The sequence below is a fragment of the Oncorhynchus gorbuscha genome, linkage group LG02 (assembly GCF_021184085.1).
Source record: "Oncorhynchus gorbuscha isolate QuinsamMale2020 ecotype Even-year linkage group LG02, OgorEven_v1.0, whole genome shotgun sequence".
Lineage (NCBI taxonomy): Eukaryota > Metazoa > Chordata > Actinopteri > Salmoniformes > Salmonidae > Oncorhynchus > Oncorhynchus gorbuscha.
The window spans coordinates 97,020,387-97,039,035 of NC_060174.1; the positions used below are offsets into that span (position 1 = coordinate 97,020,387).

Below are 18,649 nucleotides of genomic sequence, written 5' to 3' on the forward strand. Positions count from 1 at the left end.
CCCAGATTCATCTGTCGGACTGCCAGATGGTGAAGCGTGATTCATCACTCCAGAGAAAGCGTTTCCACTGCGCCAGAGTCCACTGGCGGCGACCTTTACACCACTCCAGCGACGCTTGGCATTAAACATGGTGATCTCAGGCTTGTGTGCAGCTGCTTGGCCATGGAAACCCGTTTCATTAAGCTCCCGACGAACAGTTCTTGTGTGGCTTACCACTTCGCGGCTGAGCCGTTGTTGCTCCTAGACATTTCCACTTCACAATAACAGCACTTACAGTTGAGCAGGGCAGAAATTTGATGAACTGACTTGTTGGAAAGGTGGTATCCTATGACGGTGCCACGTTGAAAGTAATTGAGCACTTCAGTAAGGGCCATTCTACTGCCAATGTTTGTCTATGGAGAGTGCATGGATGTGTGCTCAGTTGTATACACGTGTCAGAAACCGGTGTGGCTGAAATAGCCATATCCACTCATTTGAAACGGTGTCCACATACTTTTAGTGTATTTTCAAAGCAGTTATAAAGTAATTACAATCTAGTGTCATTTGGCTTCATCATTGGGCTGTTCAGGTGGTCTCTCATCCTCTTCAGAGATGGGCACTTTAGCCTGAAGGAAAGATTAACACACTATTAAAGGATTGTTTTCACTCATAATCAACATCAGCGGAGTCATTCAGTGTTTTTAATTACAACTGTTTCATAAATAACCTGTAATAATGCTGAGAAACCAATCAACTAAACTACAGTATGAGGTGATGCGTATTGCTCACCACTTTTGTTTGTGCATCTGCTTAATGGTCTCTGGTAGAGGATGGCCAAAGCTCTCTGGTAAAAGAGGAATGGTCACAGCTGACAGCACAAGAAGACTCCCCAGTAAAATGTATGGCAAATACTTATAATAGGTACCTTCAGAGAGAAAGAAAGAGAGAGAGAACACAATTATTCATCTATTTCAAACATTGCAAGGGACTTGCCATAATATATAGCCAGAAAAGCAGAATATGAATGTGGCTCTTTTAAGCAGCACCGTGTGGTCAATTGTTGCATTGAAAATAAACACTCACTCAAGGTCATGATGTAGGGAGCGATGATACTGCCTACCCGAGAGATCATGGCACAGGAGCCTAGCGCAGTGTTCCTGATCACTGTGGGATACAGCTCTCCAGTGTAGGCATACATCAGTGCAGTACCAATGGCCATGCCAAATTTACCCAACATCTCCAGGGCTATGGATAGGCTAGGTAGACCTGGGCCAGAGAGATACATATGGTATTGTTAATCAAAGCCTAAATCTTTTTTTGAGTGCCTTTTGTTATTTGTGCACTATTGGTGATCTTTGTCATGGTTATGACACTGTATTGTGGGACCAAGAACTGCGAGTCAGGCTAGTTTCTGTATGCATCCCAAATGACACCCTATTCCCTTTATAGGGCACTCCTTTTGACCAGGGCCCTATGGGGAAATAGGGTGCCATTTGGTACACAGTCTTACTTGGCGGTACCAGCTGGATGAAGTAGAGAGCTCCCCCTCCTAGCAGCATGCTAGCGGAGGCAGATATCCTCCTGGGTAGGTAGCGCAAGAAGAGCCAGCTGATGACGTAAGCAGGCACCTCGATGGCAGCAGAGATGAAACAGTTCATGTAGGGGTCTCCATGGAGACGGGATGTGTTCAGGGATATGGCGAAGTAGCCCATACTCAGGGTGAACCTGGATGGCACATTGAAAGCATGGAACACGAAAACAATGCAAATATCAGCCGTCTGAAGTGAGACTTTTCACAATAGGTGAGGACAGCCAGGTAAAGCCACTGTAGGCCTACAGTACATAGTATTGTGGAGAGGCAGAGTGAAGTGGTATGGTCAAGGATGCTTCGTTAACCAGGTTTTGCATAACTTTTTGGATAACATTATTTTGTTTCTTAGTTGCCCCTTCAACCTGATCTTTCGAACTGTTGACACACATTAACATTGTTACTATCTGTTAACCTCGTCAAACATTGACCTGTGTAGTTAAGTGTCCCTCAACATATGCACTTCCACATGCAACCCCCCTTTTGTCAAACATCTGTCCTGGGATGAGCTAGTTGGGTAAAGTAAATACATAATGTTACAATCATGTTACTATCATGTATTCTTGTAAGTTGGTGTACAATTCAGTCTATGACTGCGAGAAACCAAGAACAGCTTCTACTGAAGCACAAGCATTTCGCTACACTCGCATTAACATCTGCTAACCATGTGTATGTGACAAATAAAATATGATTTGATTTGATTTGATTTACTGTTACATCATGCTACCGTGATGTAACCATGGCTACTATGGCTGTGGTCAAAGATATTCACAGACTGAAGATCATGGCAATAGGCCAGTCAGTTAGAAGTGGATCGCTGCAGGTATACCTTCCCTGTAAATAATGCTTTACATATGTCTGAATGGCATGCCATGATCACGAGATAGGGCTCAAAAGAGTAGACTTCGGGAGTGTCCCAGTGTGACCGTGTGAGTTTTAATGGATGCTCACCACACTAGAGCCAATATGAGGGTGATTTTACGAATGTTGCTAGTCTTCAGGAGGTCCAGAGGACTGTGATGTTCCTCTGGTTTAGGTTTCTCTTCACCCTGTAAATCAGTGTTAGTAGCACACATTCATCTGCGTTGCCGAGATGAATTCTATGTTAACTCAGTCAGACTGCATATGCCACAAAATGAATCATTTATTCCATCTCATAGAGATTATGATGTCCGTCAGGTGCACCTGCTTAGTATTTTAATAAGGAGATACCTCTGACTCCTCAAAGATGACCTCTGGTGCTGTGACTCTGTTCCTCCTGGCAGCGTCTCTCAGTATGGCCTCAGCCTCCTCCACTCTTCCCTGAGAGAGCAGCCATCTGGGAGACTCTGGGATGAACCTGTTGCACAATGAATTTAAAGTAAATGTTCAAAACAATACACTAGGTTTCATAAACATGATTAAAATAAGCCAAGAATGAGGAAAGATCATAGTTTAGCGTATTTCAGAAGTATTTTCTCATGTACAGTTTATTTCTCATGTAAAAATGTCTGCATTTTGTGACCGTTTATGAATGAAGACTGTTGCCTGTGACCTTTGGTTGATGTCGAAGGTGTGTTACCCATGACCTACCACCAGAGGGGGATGTATACCAGGCCAGGCACAGACATAACCAGAAGGAGCGACCTCCAGTCCCGGATGAAGAATGCCAGGAGAGGCAGCATCATGTAGCCGAAGGCAAAGAACAGACACACCCCCAGTGTAACGTATAGGACACGCACTGTGGCCGTCAAGATTTCTGTGCCTGAATAAAGCAATAAATAAACAAAGAAATCCAGACTTGAGGCTTTATTACAGTTTTACTATATTTCACCCAAGATTGTAAGAATGGCATCACTTAAACCTGTGATTTGCATGACTCACCCAATACGAACGCTGCCACATAGTTGGATATTTGCCCCAGTCCCACAATGAAGAAGAGGACTGAGAACATTTCCCAGGACTGAGAAAAGACTTGAACAAAGGTAAAGAGTGTCTGGACTGCCATGGTCACAAAAAGGACAGGCTTTCGCCCAAACCTATAAACACACAAGGGACTTAGAGATCAGAAGAGAGGGGACTTTCTTCAGTCAAAGAGTTAGTATTCCAAAGATGTTATTGTGGATTTTATGAAGCTGCAAATAGGTCTAGTCAGTCCATCCATACAGATCAACAAAGATTAGGCTGCACCCCATCCCACTTTATTCCTTTATAGTGCACTATGAACTAGTGCACTATGAACTATAGTGCACTATAAAGGTAAGTGTTCCATTTGGGATGCGTCCTTACTGTTTAGTGATCATCATGAGGTGGAGTACCGGTCAGAGAGCTGTCCAGAGATGAAGGAGCCACACAGCACCCCAAGGAAGTACACAGAGGAAGTGAATGGCTGCTTCCATTTGTCATTGCACACTAAGTCAAACTGAAACACAACAGCATTCAGGGAACAGTGAGAAAAAATCATTGATTGTTATACATATTGGGCGAACAGTCGATGGTGCAAACTTCAGTGCATCAACATACAACAGAAAATTCCCATCAGACAAATCAAGTTCAGAAATGCTGGTTCTACGAAAGGCTTCTATGGAGTGAGGGGGGGGGGGGCAATCCAACTTTATTTTTGTTGTCTGTCTAGGTTTTGTTACTCAGGCTTGCATTTCTCTTTGTCATGTGATGACCTAACTGACTTTGGTCTGTTGAGGAACCTCTTCACACCTCACGCTGATGTTATGGTCACATGGTTTTGAATATAGACAATCATTCTGTGAGTAGAATGAGATACTAGAGTAGTAAAGTCACTCATTTACCTGAGATCATCCTGATTTTTTAAAGCATAATATATTGTATATCAGTAACTTGAGCAGAGCTTTGATACATCCCAATAGAATCGTAGGGGACAATTCCCACTTAGGAATTCACCCCTTTCGGTAACACTTCATTTTAATGGGTCCTTATTACAGTCAAAATCTCTACTCAATGTTGTTGCTAGCACTTGCCTCCAAAAAGTGAACTATCTGGGTTAGCTTGGTTGAATTTACAAAAACAGATCAGATATACAGTAGGTCAATCTCACTGACTGGGGTCTACCATACCGCTGTCATCCCAGATTATAATTTAAATAATCATTTCTAATTCATGTGTACTTTACCCATTATGACAACCTGAACCTCGTTACCATCCAAGTGAGAGGATAAACCCTCAAGTACAACACAGAGTACATGTAATATCTGCATAATTACAATGTAATTACTACATGTTACACAGTATTTAGCAAGTTAAAATGAAGTGTATCTTGAGGGATACTTACTTGTAATTAATGTGTACTTATATAGTACATTACCCACCCTGACAACCTGGCCCTTATTTGAAGGATTCAGGAATCGCCATCCAAGTGGGAGAATAAACACACTAGTACACCACAGAGTACATGTAATACCTGCAAAGGTACAATGTAATTACGAGGTGTTACACAGGATTTTGCTAGTTAAAATGAAGTGTATCTTGAAGTGTACTTACTTGTAATTATTGTGTACCTACAAAGTATGTTACCCATTCTGACAATCTAAATCGCCAACTTCTGAAAGCAATATCCAAGAGAGAAAATATACACACTAATATACCACAGAGTACATAAGAGTACATATCTGTAATATCTGCATAAATACAAAGTTGTCGCTAGTTGTTACAAAGAACCTATATCAATTTCTATATAATTACTTATTACTCGTTACCAAGTGTAAATATCTACAAAGAAATTGTTCAAATCAAACTTTATTTGTCACATGCGCCGAATACAACAAGAGTAGACCTTACCGTGAAATTGTTACTTTCAAACCCTTAACCAACAGTGCAGTTCAAGAAGAGTTAAGAAAATGTTACCAAATAAACAAAAGTGACTAAAAGGTGAAGTGACTATGCACAGATAATAAACAGCGAGTAGCAGCAATGTGCAAAACAAATGTTTTATTTTATTTTACTAGGCAAGTCAGTTAAGAACAAATTCGTATTTTCAATGACGGCCTAGGAACAGTGGGTTAACTGCCTGTTCAGGGGCAGAACGACAGATTTGTACCTTGTCAGCTCGGGGATTCAAACTTACAACTTTTCGGTTACTAGTCCAACGCTCTAACCACTAGGCTACCCTGCCGCCCCACATGTTAATGTCCGGTGGCCACCTGTGTCATGTTTTGTCATTTATTATCATGTCTTGTCCCTGTGCTTCCCATTCTATTCGTTTCCCTCTGCTGGTCTTATTAGGTTCTTTCCCTCTTTCTAGCCCTCTCTCTCCCCCTCCCTCTCTCGCTCTCTCTTCTCTCTATCGTTCCGTTCCTGCTCCCAGCTGTTCCTATTCCCCTAATCATCATTTAGTCTTCCCACACCTGTTCCCGATCCTTTTCCCTGATTAGAGTCCCTATTTCTCTCCTTGTTTCCCGTACCTGCCCTGTCGGATCCTCATTTATAATTCACCGTGCTGTGTCTATGTTTTGCCCTGTCGTGTCGTGTTTCCCTCAGATGCTGCGTGGTGAGCAGGTGTCTGAGTCTGCTAGGTTCAAGTGCCTTCCCGAGGCAACCTGCAGTTCTCGATCAAGTCTCCAGTCTGTTCTCGTCTTTACGTGTAGTATTATGCTTTTTGTTTTGTAAAGTTTATTCTGGATTAAATACTCTGTTTTCGCCAAGTCGCTTTTGGGTCCTCATTCACCAGCATGACAGAAGGATCCGACCATGGAATGGACCCAGCGACTACAGACGCTCGTAACACTGCCGTCGAGATCCAAGGAGCCATGCTCGGCAGACACGAGCAGGAATTGTCTGCTGCTCGCCATGCCGTGGAGAACCTGGCCGCTCAGGTTTCCGACCTCTCTGGACAGTTCCAGAGTCTTCGTCTCGTGCCACCTGTTACTTCCTGGCCTGCCGAGCCTCCAGAACCTAGGGTTAATAACCCACCTTGCTACTCCGGGCAGCCCACTGAGTGCCGCTCCTTTCACCCAGTGTGAGATTGTGTTCTCTCTCCAACCCAACACATACTCTAGAGAGAGAGCTCGGGTTGCTTACGTCATTTCACTCCTTACTGGCCGGGCCCGAGAGTGGGGCACAGCTATCTGGGAGGCAAGGGCTGATTGTTCTAACAATTACCAGAACTTTAAAGAGGAGATGATTCGGGTTTTTGACCGTTCAGTTTTTGGTGGGGAGGCTTCTAGGGTCCTGGCTTCCCTATGCCAAGGTGATCGATCCATAATGGATTACTCTATAGAGTTTCGTACTCTTGCTGCCTCTAGTGACTGGAACGAGCCGGCGCTGCTCGCTCGTTTTCTGGAGGGACTCCACACAGTGGTCAAAGATGAGATTCTCTCTCGGGAGGTTCCTTCCAGTGTGGACTCTTTGATTGCTCTCGCCATCCGCATAGAACGACGGGTAGATCTTCGTCACCAGGCTCGTGGAAGAGAGCTCGCATCAACGGTGTTTCCCTGCTCCGCATCGCAACCATCTCCCTCCTCTGGCTCTGAGACTGAGCCCATGCAGCTGGGAGGGATTCGCATCTCGACTAAGGAGAGGGAACGGAGGATCACCAACCGCCTGTGCCTCTATTGCGGATTTGATGGACATTTTGTTAATTCATGTCCAGTAAGAGGCCAGAGCCCATCAGTAAGCGGAGGGCTACTGGTGAGCGCTACTACTCAGGTCTCTTCATCTAGATCTTGTACTACTATGTCGGTCCATCTACGCTGGACCGGTTCGGGTGCTACATGCAGTGCCTTGATTGACTCTGGGGCTGAGGGTTGTTTCATGGACGAAGCATGGGTTCGGAAACATAACATTCCTTTCAGACAGTTAGACAAGCCTACGCCCATGTTTGCCTTAGATGGTAGTCATCTTCCCAGTATCAAATTTGAGACACTACCTTTAACTCTCACAGTATCTGGTAACCACAGTGAGACTATTTCTTTTTGATTTTTCGTTCACCTTTCACACCTGTTGTTTTGGGTCATCCCTGGCTAGTATGTCATAATCCTTCTATTAATTGGTCTTGTAATTCTATCCTATCCTGGAACGTATCTTGTCATGTGAAGTGCTTAATGTCTGCCATCCCTCCCATTTCTTCTGTCCCCACTTCTCAGGAGGAACCTGGCGATTTGACAGGAGTGCCGGAGGAATATCATGATCTGCGCACGGTCTTCAGTCGGTCCCGAGCCAACTCCCTTCCTCCTCACCGGTCGTATGATTGTAGTATTGATCTCCTTCCGGGGACCACTCCTCCTCGGGGTAGACTATACTCTCTGTCGGCTCCCGAATGTAAGGCTCTCGAGGATTATTTATCTGTGTCTCTTGACGCCGGTACCATAGTGCCTTCTTCCTCTCCGGCCGGGGCGGGGTTCTTTTTGTTAAGAAGAAGGACGGTACTCTGCGCCCCTGCGTGGATTATCGAGGGCTGAATGACATAACGGTTAAGAATCGTTATCCGCTTCCCCTTATGTCATCAGCCTTCGAGATTCTGCAGGGAGCCAGGTGCTTTACTAAGTTGGACCTTCGTAACGCTTACCATCTCGTGCGCATCAGAGAGGGGGACGAGTGGAAAACGGCGTTTAACACTCCGTTAGGGCATTTTGAGTACCGGGTTCTGCCGTTTGGTCTCGCCAATGCGCCAGCTGTTTTTCAGGCATTAGTTAATGATGTTCTGAGAGACATGCTGAACATCTTTGTTTTTGTCTATCTTGACGATATCCTGATTTTTTCACCGTCACTCGAGATTCATGTTCAGCACGTTCGACGTGTTCTACAGCGCCTTTTAGAGAATTGTCTCTACGTAAAGGCTGAGAAGTGTTCTTTTCATGTCTCCTCCGTTACTTTTCTCGGTTCCGTTATTTCCGCTGAAGGCATTCAGATGGATTCCGCTAAGGTCCAAGCTGTCAGTGATTGGCCCGTTCCAAGGTCACGTGTCGAGTTGCAGCGCTTTTTAGGTTTCGCTAATTTCTATCGGCGTTTCATTCGTAATTTCGGTCAAGTTGCTGCCCCTCTCACAGCTCTTACTTCTGTCAAGACGTGTTTTAAGTGGTCCGGTTCCGCCCAGGGAGCTTTTGATCTTCTAAAAGAACGTTTTACGTCCGCTCCTATCCTCGTTACTCCTGACGTCACTAGACAATTCATTGTCGAGGTTGACGCTTCAGAGGTAGGCGTGGGAGCCATTCTATCCCAGCGCTTCCAGTCTGACGATAAGGTTCATCCTTGCGCTTATTTTTCTCATCGCCTGTCGCCATCTGAGCGCAACTATGATGTGGGTAACCGTGAACTGCTCGCCATCCGCTTAGCCCTAGGCGAATGGCGACAGTGGTTGGAGGGGGCGACCGTTCCTTTTGTCGTTTGGACAGACCATAAGAACCTTGAGTACATCCGTTCTGCCAAACGACTTAATGCCCGTCAAGCTCGTTGGGCGTTGTTTTTCGCTCGTTTCGAGTTTGTGATTTCTTACCGTCCGGGTAGCAAGAACACCAAGCCTGATGCCTTATCCCGTCTGTTTAGTTCTTCTGTGGCTTCTACTGATCCCGAGGGGATTCTTCCTTATGGGCGTGTTGTCGGGTTGACAGTCTGGGGAATTGAAAGACAGGTTAAGCAAGCACTCACGCACACTGCGTCGCCGCGTGCTTGTCCTAGTAACCTCCTTTTCGTTCCTGTTTCCACTCGTCTGGCTGTTCTTCAGTGGGCTCACTCTGCCAAGTTAGCTGGTCATCCCGGTGTTCGAGGCACTCTTGCGTCTATTCGCCAGCGATTTTGGTGGCCGACTCAGGAGCGTGACACGCGCCGTTTCGTGGCTGCTTGTTCGGACTGCGCGCAGACTAAGTCGGGTAACTCTCCTCCTGCCGGTCGTCTCAGACCGCTCCCCATTCCTTCTCGACCATGGTCTCACATCGCCCTAGACTTCATTACCGGTCTGCCTTTGTCTGCGGGGAAGACTGTGATTCTTACGGTTGTCGATAGGTTCTCTAAGGCGGCACATTTCATTCCCCTCGCTAAACTTCCTTCCGCTAAGGAGACGGCACAAATCATTATCGAGAATGTGTTCAGAATTCATGGCCTCCCGTTAGACGCCGTTTCAGACAGAGGCCCGCAATTCACGTCACAATTTTGGAGGGAGTTCTGTCGTTTGATTGGTGCGTCCGTCAGTCTCTCTTCCGGGTTTCATCCCCAGTCTAACGGTCAAGCAGAGAGGGCCAATCAGACGATTGGTCGCATACTACGCAGCCTTTCTTTCAGAAACCCTGCGTCTTGGGCAGAACAGCTCCCCTGGGCAGAATACGCTCACAACTCGCTTCCTTCGTCTGCTACCGGGTTATCTCCGTTTCAGAGTAGTCTGGGTTACCAGCCTCCTCTATTCTCTTCCCAGCTTGCCGAGTCCAGCGTTCCCTCCGCTCAAGCGTTTGTCCAACGTTGTGAGCGCACCTGGAGGAGGGTGAGGTCTGCACTTTGCCGCTACAGGGCACAGACTGTAGAGAGCCGCCAATAAACGCAGGATTAAGAGTCCTAGGTATTGTTGCGGCCAGAGAGTGTGGCTTTCCACTCGCAACCTTCCTCTTACGACAGCTTCTCGTAAGTTGACTCCGCAGTTCATTGGTCCGTTCCGTGTCTCCCAGGTCGTCAATCCTGTCGCTGTGCGACTGCTTCTTCCGCGACATCTTCGTCGCGTCCATCCTGTCTTCCATGTCTCCTGTGTTAAGCCCTTTCTTCGCACCCCCGTTCGTCTTCCCTCCCCCCCTCCCGTCCTTGTCGAGAGCGCACCTATTTACAAGGTACATAAGATCATGGACATGCGTTCTCGGGGACGGGGTCACCAATACTTAGTGGATTGGGAGGGTTACGGTCCTGAGGAGAGGAGTTGGGTTCCGTCTCGGGACGTGCTGGACCGTTCACTCATTGATGATTTCCTCCGTTGCCGCCAGGATTCCTCCTCGAGTGCGCCAGGAGGCGCTCGGTGAGTGGGGGGGTACTGTCATGTTTTGTCATTTATTATCATGTCTTGTCCCTGTGCTTCCCATTCTATTCGTTTCCCTCTGCTGGTCTTATTAGGTTCTTTCCCTCTTTCTAGCCCTCTCTCTCCCCCTCCCTCTCTCGCTCTCTCTTCTCTCTATCGTTCCGTTCCTGCTCCCAGCTGTTCCTATTCCCCTAATCATCATTTAGTCTTCCCACACCTGTTCCCGATCCTTTTCCCTGATTAGAGTCCCTATTTCTCTCCTTGTTTCCCGTACCTGCCCTGTCGGATCCTCATTTATAATTCACCGTGCTGTGTCTATGTTTTGCCCTGTCGTGTCGTGTTTCCCTCAGATGCTGCGTGGTGAGCAGGTGTCTGAGTCTGCTAGGTTCAAGTGCCTTCCCGAGGCAACCTGCAGTTCTCGATCAAGTCTCCAGTCTGTTCTCGTCTTTACGTGTAGTATTATGCTTTTTGTTTTGTAAAGTTTATTCTGGATTAAATACTCTGTTTTCGCCAAGTCGCTTTTGGGTCCTCATTCACCAGCATGACAACCTGATTAATTGTTCAGCAGTCTTATGGCTTGGGGGTAAAAGGTGTTGTCGTGCCCTCTTCATGACTGCCATTGTGTTTTTTGATCATGAAAGATCATTGATGATGTGGACACCAAGGAACTTGAAACTCTAGACCTGCTCCACTACAGCCCTGTTGATGTTAATGGGGGCCTGTTTGGCCCGCTTTTTTCCTCCAGTCTACTATCAGCTCATTTGTCTTGCTCACATTAAGGGAGAGGTTGTTGTCCTGGCACTGTCTCATCGTTGCCGGTGATCAGGCCTACCACTGTTGCTTCGTCAGCAAACTTAATGATGGTTTTGGAGTCATGTTTGGCCAAGCAGTCGTCGGTTAACAGGGAGTACAGGAGTGGACTAAGTACACACCCCTGAGAGGCCCCAGTGTTGAGGATCAGCGTGGCAGATGTGTTGTTGCCTACCCTTACCACCTGGGGGCGGCCCGTCAGGATGTCCAGGATCCAGTTACAGAGGGAGGTGTTTAGTCCCAGGGTCCTTAGCCTAATGATGAGCTTTGTGGGCAATATGGTGTTGAATGCTGAGCTGTAGTCAATTAACAGCATTCTCACATGGGTGTTCCTTTTGTCCAGGTGGGAAAGGACAGTGTGGGGTGCGATTGAGATTACACAGGGAATATGGTGGTCTGCTTCAAACATGTGGCTATTACAGACTCAGTCAGGGAGAGGTTGAAAATGTCAGTGAAGACACTTGTCAGTTGGTCCGAGCATGCTTTGAGTACACGTCCTGGTAATCCATCTGGCCCCGCAACTTTGTGAATGTTGACCTGTTTAAAGGTCTTGCTCACATCGGCTACCACACAGTCATCCAGAACAGCTGGTGCTGTCGTGCATGCTTTAGTGTTGCTTGCCTCGAAGCGAGCATAAAAGGCATTGAGCTCGTCTGGTAAGCTCTCGTCACCAGGCAGCTCTCGTCTGGGTTTCCCTTTGTAGTCCGTAATCGTTTTCAAGTCGTGCCACATCCGAGTGTCAGAGCCGATGCAGTAGGATTAAATCTTAATCCTGTATTGATGATTTGCTTGTTTGATGGTTCGTCTAAGGATTTCTTATAGGCGTCCGGATTAGTGTCCGGCTCCTTGAAAGCGGCAGCTCTAGCCTTTAGCTCGATGCGGATGTTGCCTGTAATCCATGGCTTCTGGTTGGGATATGTACGTACGGTCACTGTGGGGACGACGTCGTCGATGTACTTATTGATGAAGCCGATGACTGAGGTGGTGTATTCCTCAATGCTATTGGATGAATCCCGGAACATATTCCAGTCTGTGCTAGCAAAACTGTCCTGTAGCATAGCATCCACGCCTTCTGACCACTACCGTATTGAGCGAGTAGCTGGTGCTTCCTGCTTTAGTTTTTGCTTGTAAGCAGGAATCAGGAGGAAAGAATAATGGTCAGATTTTCCAAATGGAGGGCGGGGGAGAGCTTTGCATGCATCTCTGTGTGTGGAGTGAAGGTGGTCTCGAGTTTTTTTCCCTCTGGTTGCACATGTGACATGCTGGTAAAAATGTGGTAAAACTGACTTAAGTTTGCCTGCATTAACGTCCACGACCACTAGGAGCGCCGCTTCTGGATGAGCATTTTCTTGTTTGCTTATGGCCTTATAGAGTTGGTTGAGTGCGTTCTTAGTGCCAGCATCGGTCTGTGTTGGTAAATAGACATTAGCTAGGCCTAGCTAGCTAATGTTACCTAGCTAGTTGTTGGATTATCCAGCTAGCAATAATAGTGTTTGCTAACACTAATTAGTTAGCTACATTGAAAAGGAACTAACGTTACTCATAGTGTGTTGACACAAGTAGCTGGCTAGCTAACGTTAACATGCTGGGTGTGTCTCAAGTAATACCCTTGGGTAACGGATAACGTTACCAAGAGAACAGGGTTCTGGGAAGATGCGAGTTTGTTGCGAGCGTCTGAAGCGAGCTTCTGCGAGCTTGTTGCGCAGATCTAGACACGGTGACTTAATTCCTTGGATAAATAAATAATTTCACCATTGCATCCCATCCAAAAGTGGGAATGTTTGTGAAACCCTTGCAATGTTGCATGATGGAAAGAGTTTGTCTTATGACCATTTTAAGTGGATTTATAAATCATTATTCAACCAAGCTTAATAGTCATTTGTGCATGTCCAAGTGTAAGCCTATCTCACAATTTGAACGTGTCTAAAATAAAATGTTTTTGCCATTTGGCCAGGGCATCAGACTCCAGAGACCTTGGCTGTGTTTCAAACACTTATCTCCTCAGCCCTCAAATTAAATGGATACTTCTAATAACGTATTATGATGTCTGACGAGTATACACTTGCAGGGTAAGGGGCAAGCGACAAAGGAATGATTTTGAAATGGACCACCCTTGCCCGGAAATCCGTCACTCGTTCATCCAGCGATGATTGTTTTTCAGCCACCTGTAGCTTGTGGGTGCTTTATATGCGCTACAGTCAATTATGATTGCATGTCTATATTAACTATATAATTATTAATATACACCTACTGTATGATAGCTAGCAAATTAATTAGTTAACTAACATTAGCCTGCCTAGCTACTTCTGAAAAAGGAAAATGTTTTATTTCTACAATTTCCAAAAGCTAATCAAACAAAAACATCATTACTTTTACAAGACGTTTTTGTGCATTAGTAGCACAATTACGAACGTATTTACATTCGTTTTACTTACACTTGTATGTTGACTCCATATTTACATTGAGGTTTTAAGTTTTGTCTGACTTTTCCTAGTACCAAAACCTTTCTGCAGCATTGAAGGTCCCAAAGAACACAGTGGCCTCCATCATTCTTAAATCAAAGACGTTTGGATCCACCAAAACTCTTCCATGAGCTAGCTGGCTGCCCAGCCAAATTGAGCACATTACACAGGGCTCTGTGTAAGGTCAGTCATGTACTTCCACACTGATCTTCGACGCCCTTTCTGTATGGACCTCTATTTGTGCAAGGGGCCATTGTCATGCTGAAACAGGAAAGGTCCTTCCCCAAACTGTTGTGCACACAGTTTGTCTAGAATGTCATTGTATGTTGTGGCGGTAAGATTCCGTTCACTGGAATTAAGGGGCCTAGCCCGAACCATGAAAAACAGCCCCAGACCATTATTCCTCCTCCAACAAACTTTTAGTTGGCACTTTGCATTGGGGCAGGTAGCGTTCTTCTGGCATCCTCCAAACCCAGATTCGTCCATTGGACTGCCTGATGGTGAAGCGTGATTCATCACTTCGGTGAGCGCGTTTCCACTGCTCCAGAGCTTTATACCACTCCAGGCGACGCTTGGCATTGCACATGGTGATCTCAGGCTTGTGTGCGGCTATTCGGCTACGGAAACCAATTTCATGAGGTTCCCGACGAACAGTTCTTGTGCTGACTTTGCTTCCAGAGGCAGTTTGGAACTCAGTAGTGAGGACAGACGATTTTTACGTACTACACGCTTCAGCATTCGGCGGTCCCGTTCTGTGAGCTTGTGTGGCCTACCACTTTGTGGCTGAGCCGTTGATGCTCCTAGCTGTTTCCACTTCGCAATAACAGCACTTACAGTTGACCAGGGCAGCTGTAACAGGGCAGAAATTTGATGAACTGAGTTGTTGGAAAGGTGGCATCCTATGACGTTACCACATTGATAGTCACTGAGCTCTTCAGTAAGGCCATTCTACTGCCAATGTTTGTCTATGGAGATTGCATGGCTGTGTGCTCGATTTTATACACTTGTCAGCAACGGGTGTGGCTGAAATAGCCGAATACACTCATTTGAAGTGGTGTCCACATACTTTTGTATATATAGTGTATTTAGCAAAGATGGGATAGGTCTACATTTTGTTATTTTGTTTCTGTAAGCCATTTAACAAACTAAAATGGACTAACGTTGGAATTGTACTTGATTCCAATGCAATACATAAGACTGTAAATACACAACCTGAAGCAACTACATATTTCTCCATAGAGCATGTTCTGATTGGCCATTGAGGGGCCAAGCCTCAACACACCCACAAGTTGTTTATTCATCAAATCCCATCCCTTTTGCACGAATGCCAGCAAGTGTGCCGATAATTGTGATAATGAAAATAGCACAAATTTTCCTGACGCACTCCTGAACCTATATTCTGCACTTAGATTTACCATTGTGTTAGGTTTGTTAAAATATAACCGTTTTTAAGCAAGAGTATGGCAACCAGGGACAGGGTTGTGAGAAAAAAATGTGGTTTCTGACTCTGAGAAAGTAGATAAAGGGCTTGATTGCCAAAATCCCAAAGTATACCTTTATGTTCATGGTCAGAATAGCATGGAGAGAAACGTGCATAAAATGGGATTTACCTTCCATCTAAGCACGCATCACTCGGGTCAGAATCGTCCCCCAACTGCCCTGGGCATTTTCAGGAGCAGCTTATAGAGAGAGAATGTCTGTATACTCACCTCAGTGACTATGGTGGACTGGTATATATCTTTGCTGTAGCTCCATCCATCCACACAGTACTCCTGCTCCACCTCAGTGAGGTTGACGTCCAGGCCGGGGATGTAGCCCAGAGCAGACAGGTTTCTGACCACATCCAGCCTGTATCTGCTGCACTTGCTCTCCTCCTCCTGTCCATTCACCACCTCTATGGGAATGATGGCCTTCCTCCATGCCTCGCTCAGGTTGCCCGAGTCTGGTACAAAACAGTGGTGCGGGGGGCTGTCCCCTAGAAAGATGACGGAGAAGGCGCTGAATCCATTGGGAATGGTGCTGGCACAGAGCAGAAAGAAGACAGTCTGTTGAAAGGGTCCCCACTCCCCCAGGAAGGCTGTGTTATCCTCATAGCCTCTCATGCTGAGCCAAGGCCTCCTCTTATGGCTGGGTGTTGTAGCGGAGTAAAGCTGCAGCTGTAACCTGTAAACTTGTAAGCTCCTCCCCTCAACACTGTTGATCTCTAGGATAAATATGAGTCCATGGATGCCAGGAATCTAAGTCAGCCTCTTTTCATTCTCTGCTCTGACCTTTGTCTACATAACCCATAACACTAATGATTTACAGCCTCTAGCATCGACTAACTGTCCACATCTGTGTGACTGACTGACTGGCACTCCCTCAGACACTACCAGACTGGGACCAAAACACCCAACCTTAAACCAACCTGGCCTGAATCTAAAAACTTCCTCAACTAGAATGACCCATTTTTAGAAGTGTAAGCTGCGCCAAGATATAAAATAGGTTGTTTAATATAGCCGAATCAGAGTCTTATTACTGTACCTAGCTGGCCTAGACCTTCCCACAGTGAGACTACAGTCAAGTGAGCCGACACTGTTCTTCGGTTTGCAGTGAATGTTTGTGCGTGAATACACAACACTTTACGGTACAGAGTGTTTTCTGTTTTGGAAACTGAGTCAGATGCACTCTCATGCACGATAGCTGCTAATCATTCCAAGCAAACAGTTTGAAGCACACTTATTCAATGTTCCTTCATCAAAATGATACCAAATTCATTTTCACGCTTAATTAAAAATGACTTTGATATCACTGGTAGAGTGAGGCAGTAGCCTAACGGGGTAATGTTTTGCAAACACACATGCTCACAACTTCACAGCAAGATCTAAGAGAGATTGATATGATAAAAACATTTTTTTAGGGGGGGGGGTATTTCATTAAGGAAACATTACACATTTTAAAAAGTGTTAAATAACTACATTTTCTTGCTCCATCCCAATATTCGTTATTTTAAGTATTTATATTAGTGAACTTTGACGACCCCATGTGAGAAAAATATCACTGTAAAAATGACGAGTATAGTTATTTTTATATGTGTGCCACTAGCAGATTAATAATCCATTGTCATTAACATTGCAAAACATAACATTCCCATATTATGCCAGCTGCAACATTGGAAAATAAATGTGTACTGTATATTAAAATGAAATGTTAGGGAACCTTATTCAATTTTAACACCGTAAAAATGTATGGTAAACATTGTCATGTTTTCTACTGGTGGATCACTAATCCATTTCATTAACATTGCAAAGCACAATATTGGAAAAACTCTAGTTTATTGTATATTACACAGAAATGTTATGGAACCTAATTCAATTTTAACACAGTAAAAATGAATGGTAAACATTTTGTCACTTGTGACACTAGTAGATATAGTACAGTGTGATTAACATGGCACACAATTGCTTCCTTGTGAAAGTGGGGGAGAAGTTGAAAAAGAGGAAAGGAGAGGGGATGTACAAAACTGAAGCCAACGAATAGAAAAGAAGAGACTCCAACCAGACTGCTGGAAGAAAAAAACAATTCGTGGGGACAGGACACACACACATTCTTTGTAGCCTCTTGCATGGTGTTCATTTCAATAATTGCCCCTTAGAATTGTCCCTAAGATTTGAACCTCTCATGTCTCTCTATTTCCCTCTCTCTTAAAAGTTTTCAAGCAGATGATAGGATAAAAGAAAGGGAGGGGATAGAGGGGAGGACTAACAGACAATAGGTGTTTCCCATATCCTTCTATCCCTCTGATTCCTGCTTACAAGCAAAAACTAAAGCAGGTAGTACCAGTGACTCGCTCATCACGGAAGTGGTCAGATGACGCGGATGCTACGCTACAGGGCTGTTTTGCAAGCACAGACTGGAATATGTTTTTGGGATTCATCCAATGGCATTGAGGAGAATACCACCTCAGTCACCGGTTTCATCAATAAGTGGACCGACGATGTTGTCCCCACAGTGACGGTAATAACATATTCCAACCAGAAGCCATGGATTACAGGCAACATCCGCAACGAGCTAAATGCTAGAACTGCTGCTTTCAAGGAATGGGACTCTAACCTGGACGCTTATAAGAAATCCCGCTATGCCCTCAGACGAACCCTCAAACAGGCAAAGCATCAATACAGGACTATGATTGAATCCTCCCACACCGGCTCTGACTCTCTTCGGATGTGACAGGGCTTGCAAACTATTACAGACTAGAAAGGGAGACCCAGCCGCGAGCTGCCCAGTGACGCGAGCCTACCAGACGAGCTAAATTAATTTTATGCTCGCCTCAAGTCAAGTAACACTGAAACATGCATTTTTTATTTATTTTTTATTTCACCTTTATTTAACCAGGTAGGCTAGTTGAGAACAGGTTCTCATTTGCAACTGCGACCTGGCCAAGATAAAGCATAGCAGTGTGAACAGACAACACAGAGTTACACATGGAGTAAACAATTAACAAGTCAATAACACAGAGAAAAAAAGGGGTCTATATACAATGTGTGCAAAAGGCATGAGGAGGTAGACGAATAATTACAATATTGCAGATTAACACTGAAGTGATAAATGATCATGTACAGGTAGAGATATTGGTGTGCAAAAGAGCAGAAAAGTAAATAAATAAAAACTGTGGGGATGAGAGCACCAGCTGTTCCAGATGACTGTGTGATCACGCTCTCCGTAGAAGATGTGAGCAAGACCATTAAACACGTCAACATTCACAAAGCCGCAGGGGCAGACGGATTACCAGGACATGTACTAAAAGCATGCACGAACCAACTGACAAGTGTCTTTACTGACATTTTCAGCCTCTCCCTGACCGAGTCTGTAATACCTACATGTTTCAAA

The 18,649-nt window shown here is 45.2% G+C and overlaps 1 protein-coding gene across 1 annotated transcript; it reads right to left on the reverse strand.

Annotated features, from left to right (window-relative positions):
• Positions 1–275: 275 nt before the first annotated feature.
• Positions 276–16,307, reverse strand: LOC124013849 (solute carrier family 22 member 5-like). The gene is made up of 10 exons (XM_046328408.1): positions 15,490–16,307; positions 3,865–3,968; positions 3,431–3,585; positions 3,140–3,311; positions 2,780–2,906; positions 2,519–2,616; positions 1,490–1,704; positions 1,063–1,245; positions 769–904; positions 276–605 (listed from the first exon to the last, which is right to left on the reverse strand). The coding sequence occupies exons 1-10, from the start codon at positions 15,880–15,882 to the stop codon at positions 527–529; spliced, it is 1,662 nt and encodes a 553-aa protein (XP_046184364.1). The 5' UTR covers positions 15,883–16,307; the 3' UTR covers positions 276–526.
• Positions 16,308–18,649: the final 2,342 nt, after the last annotated feature.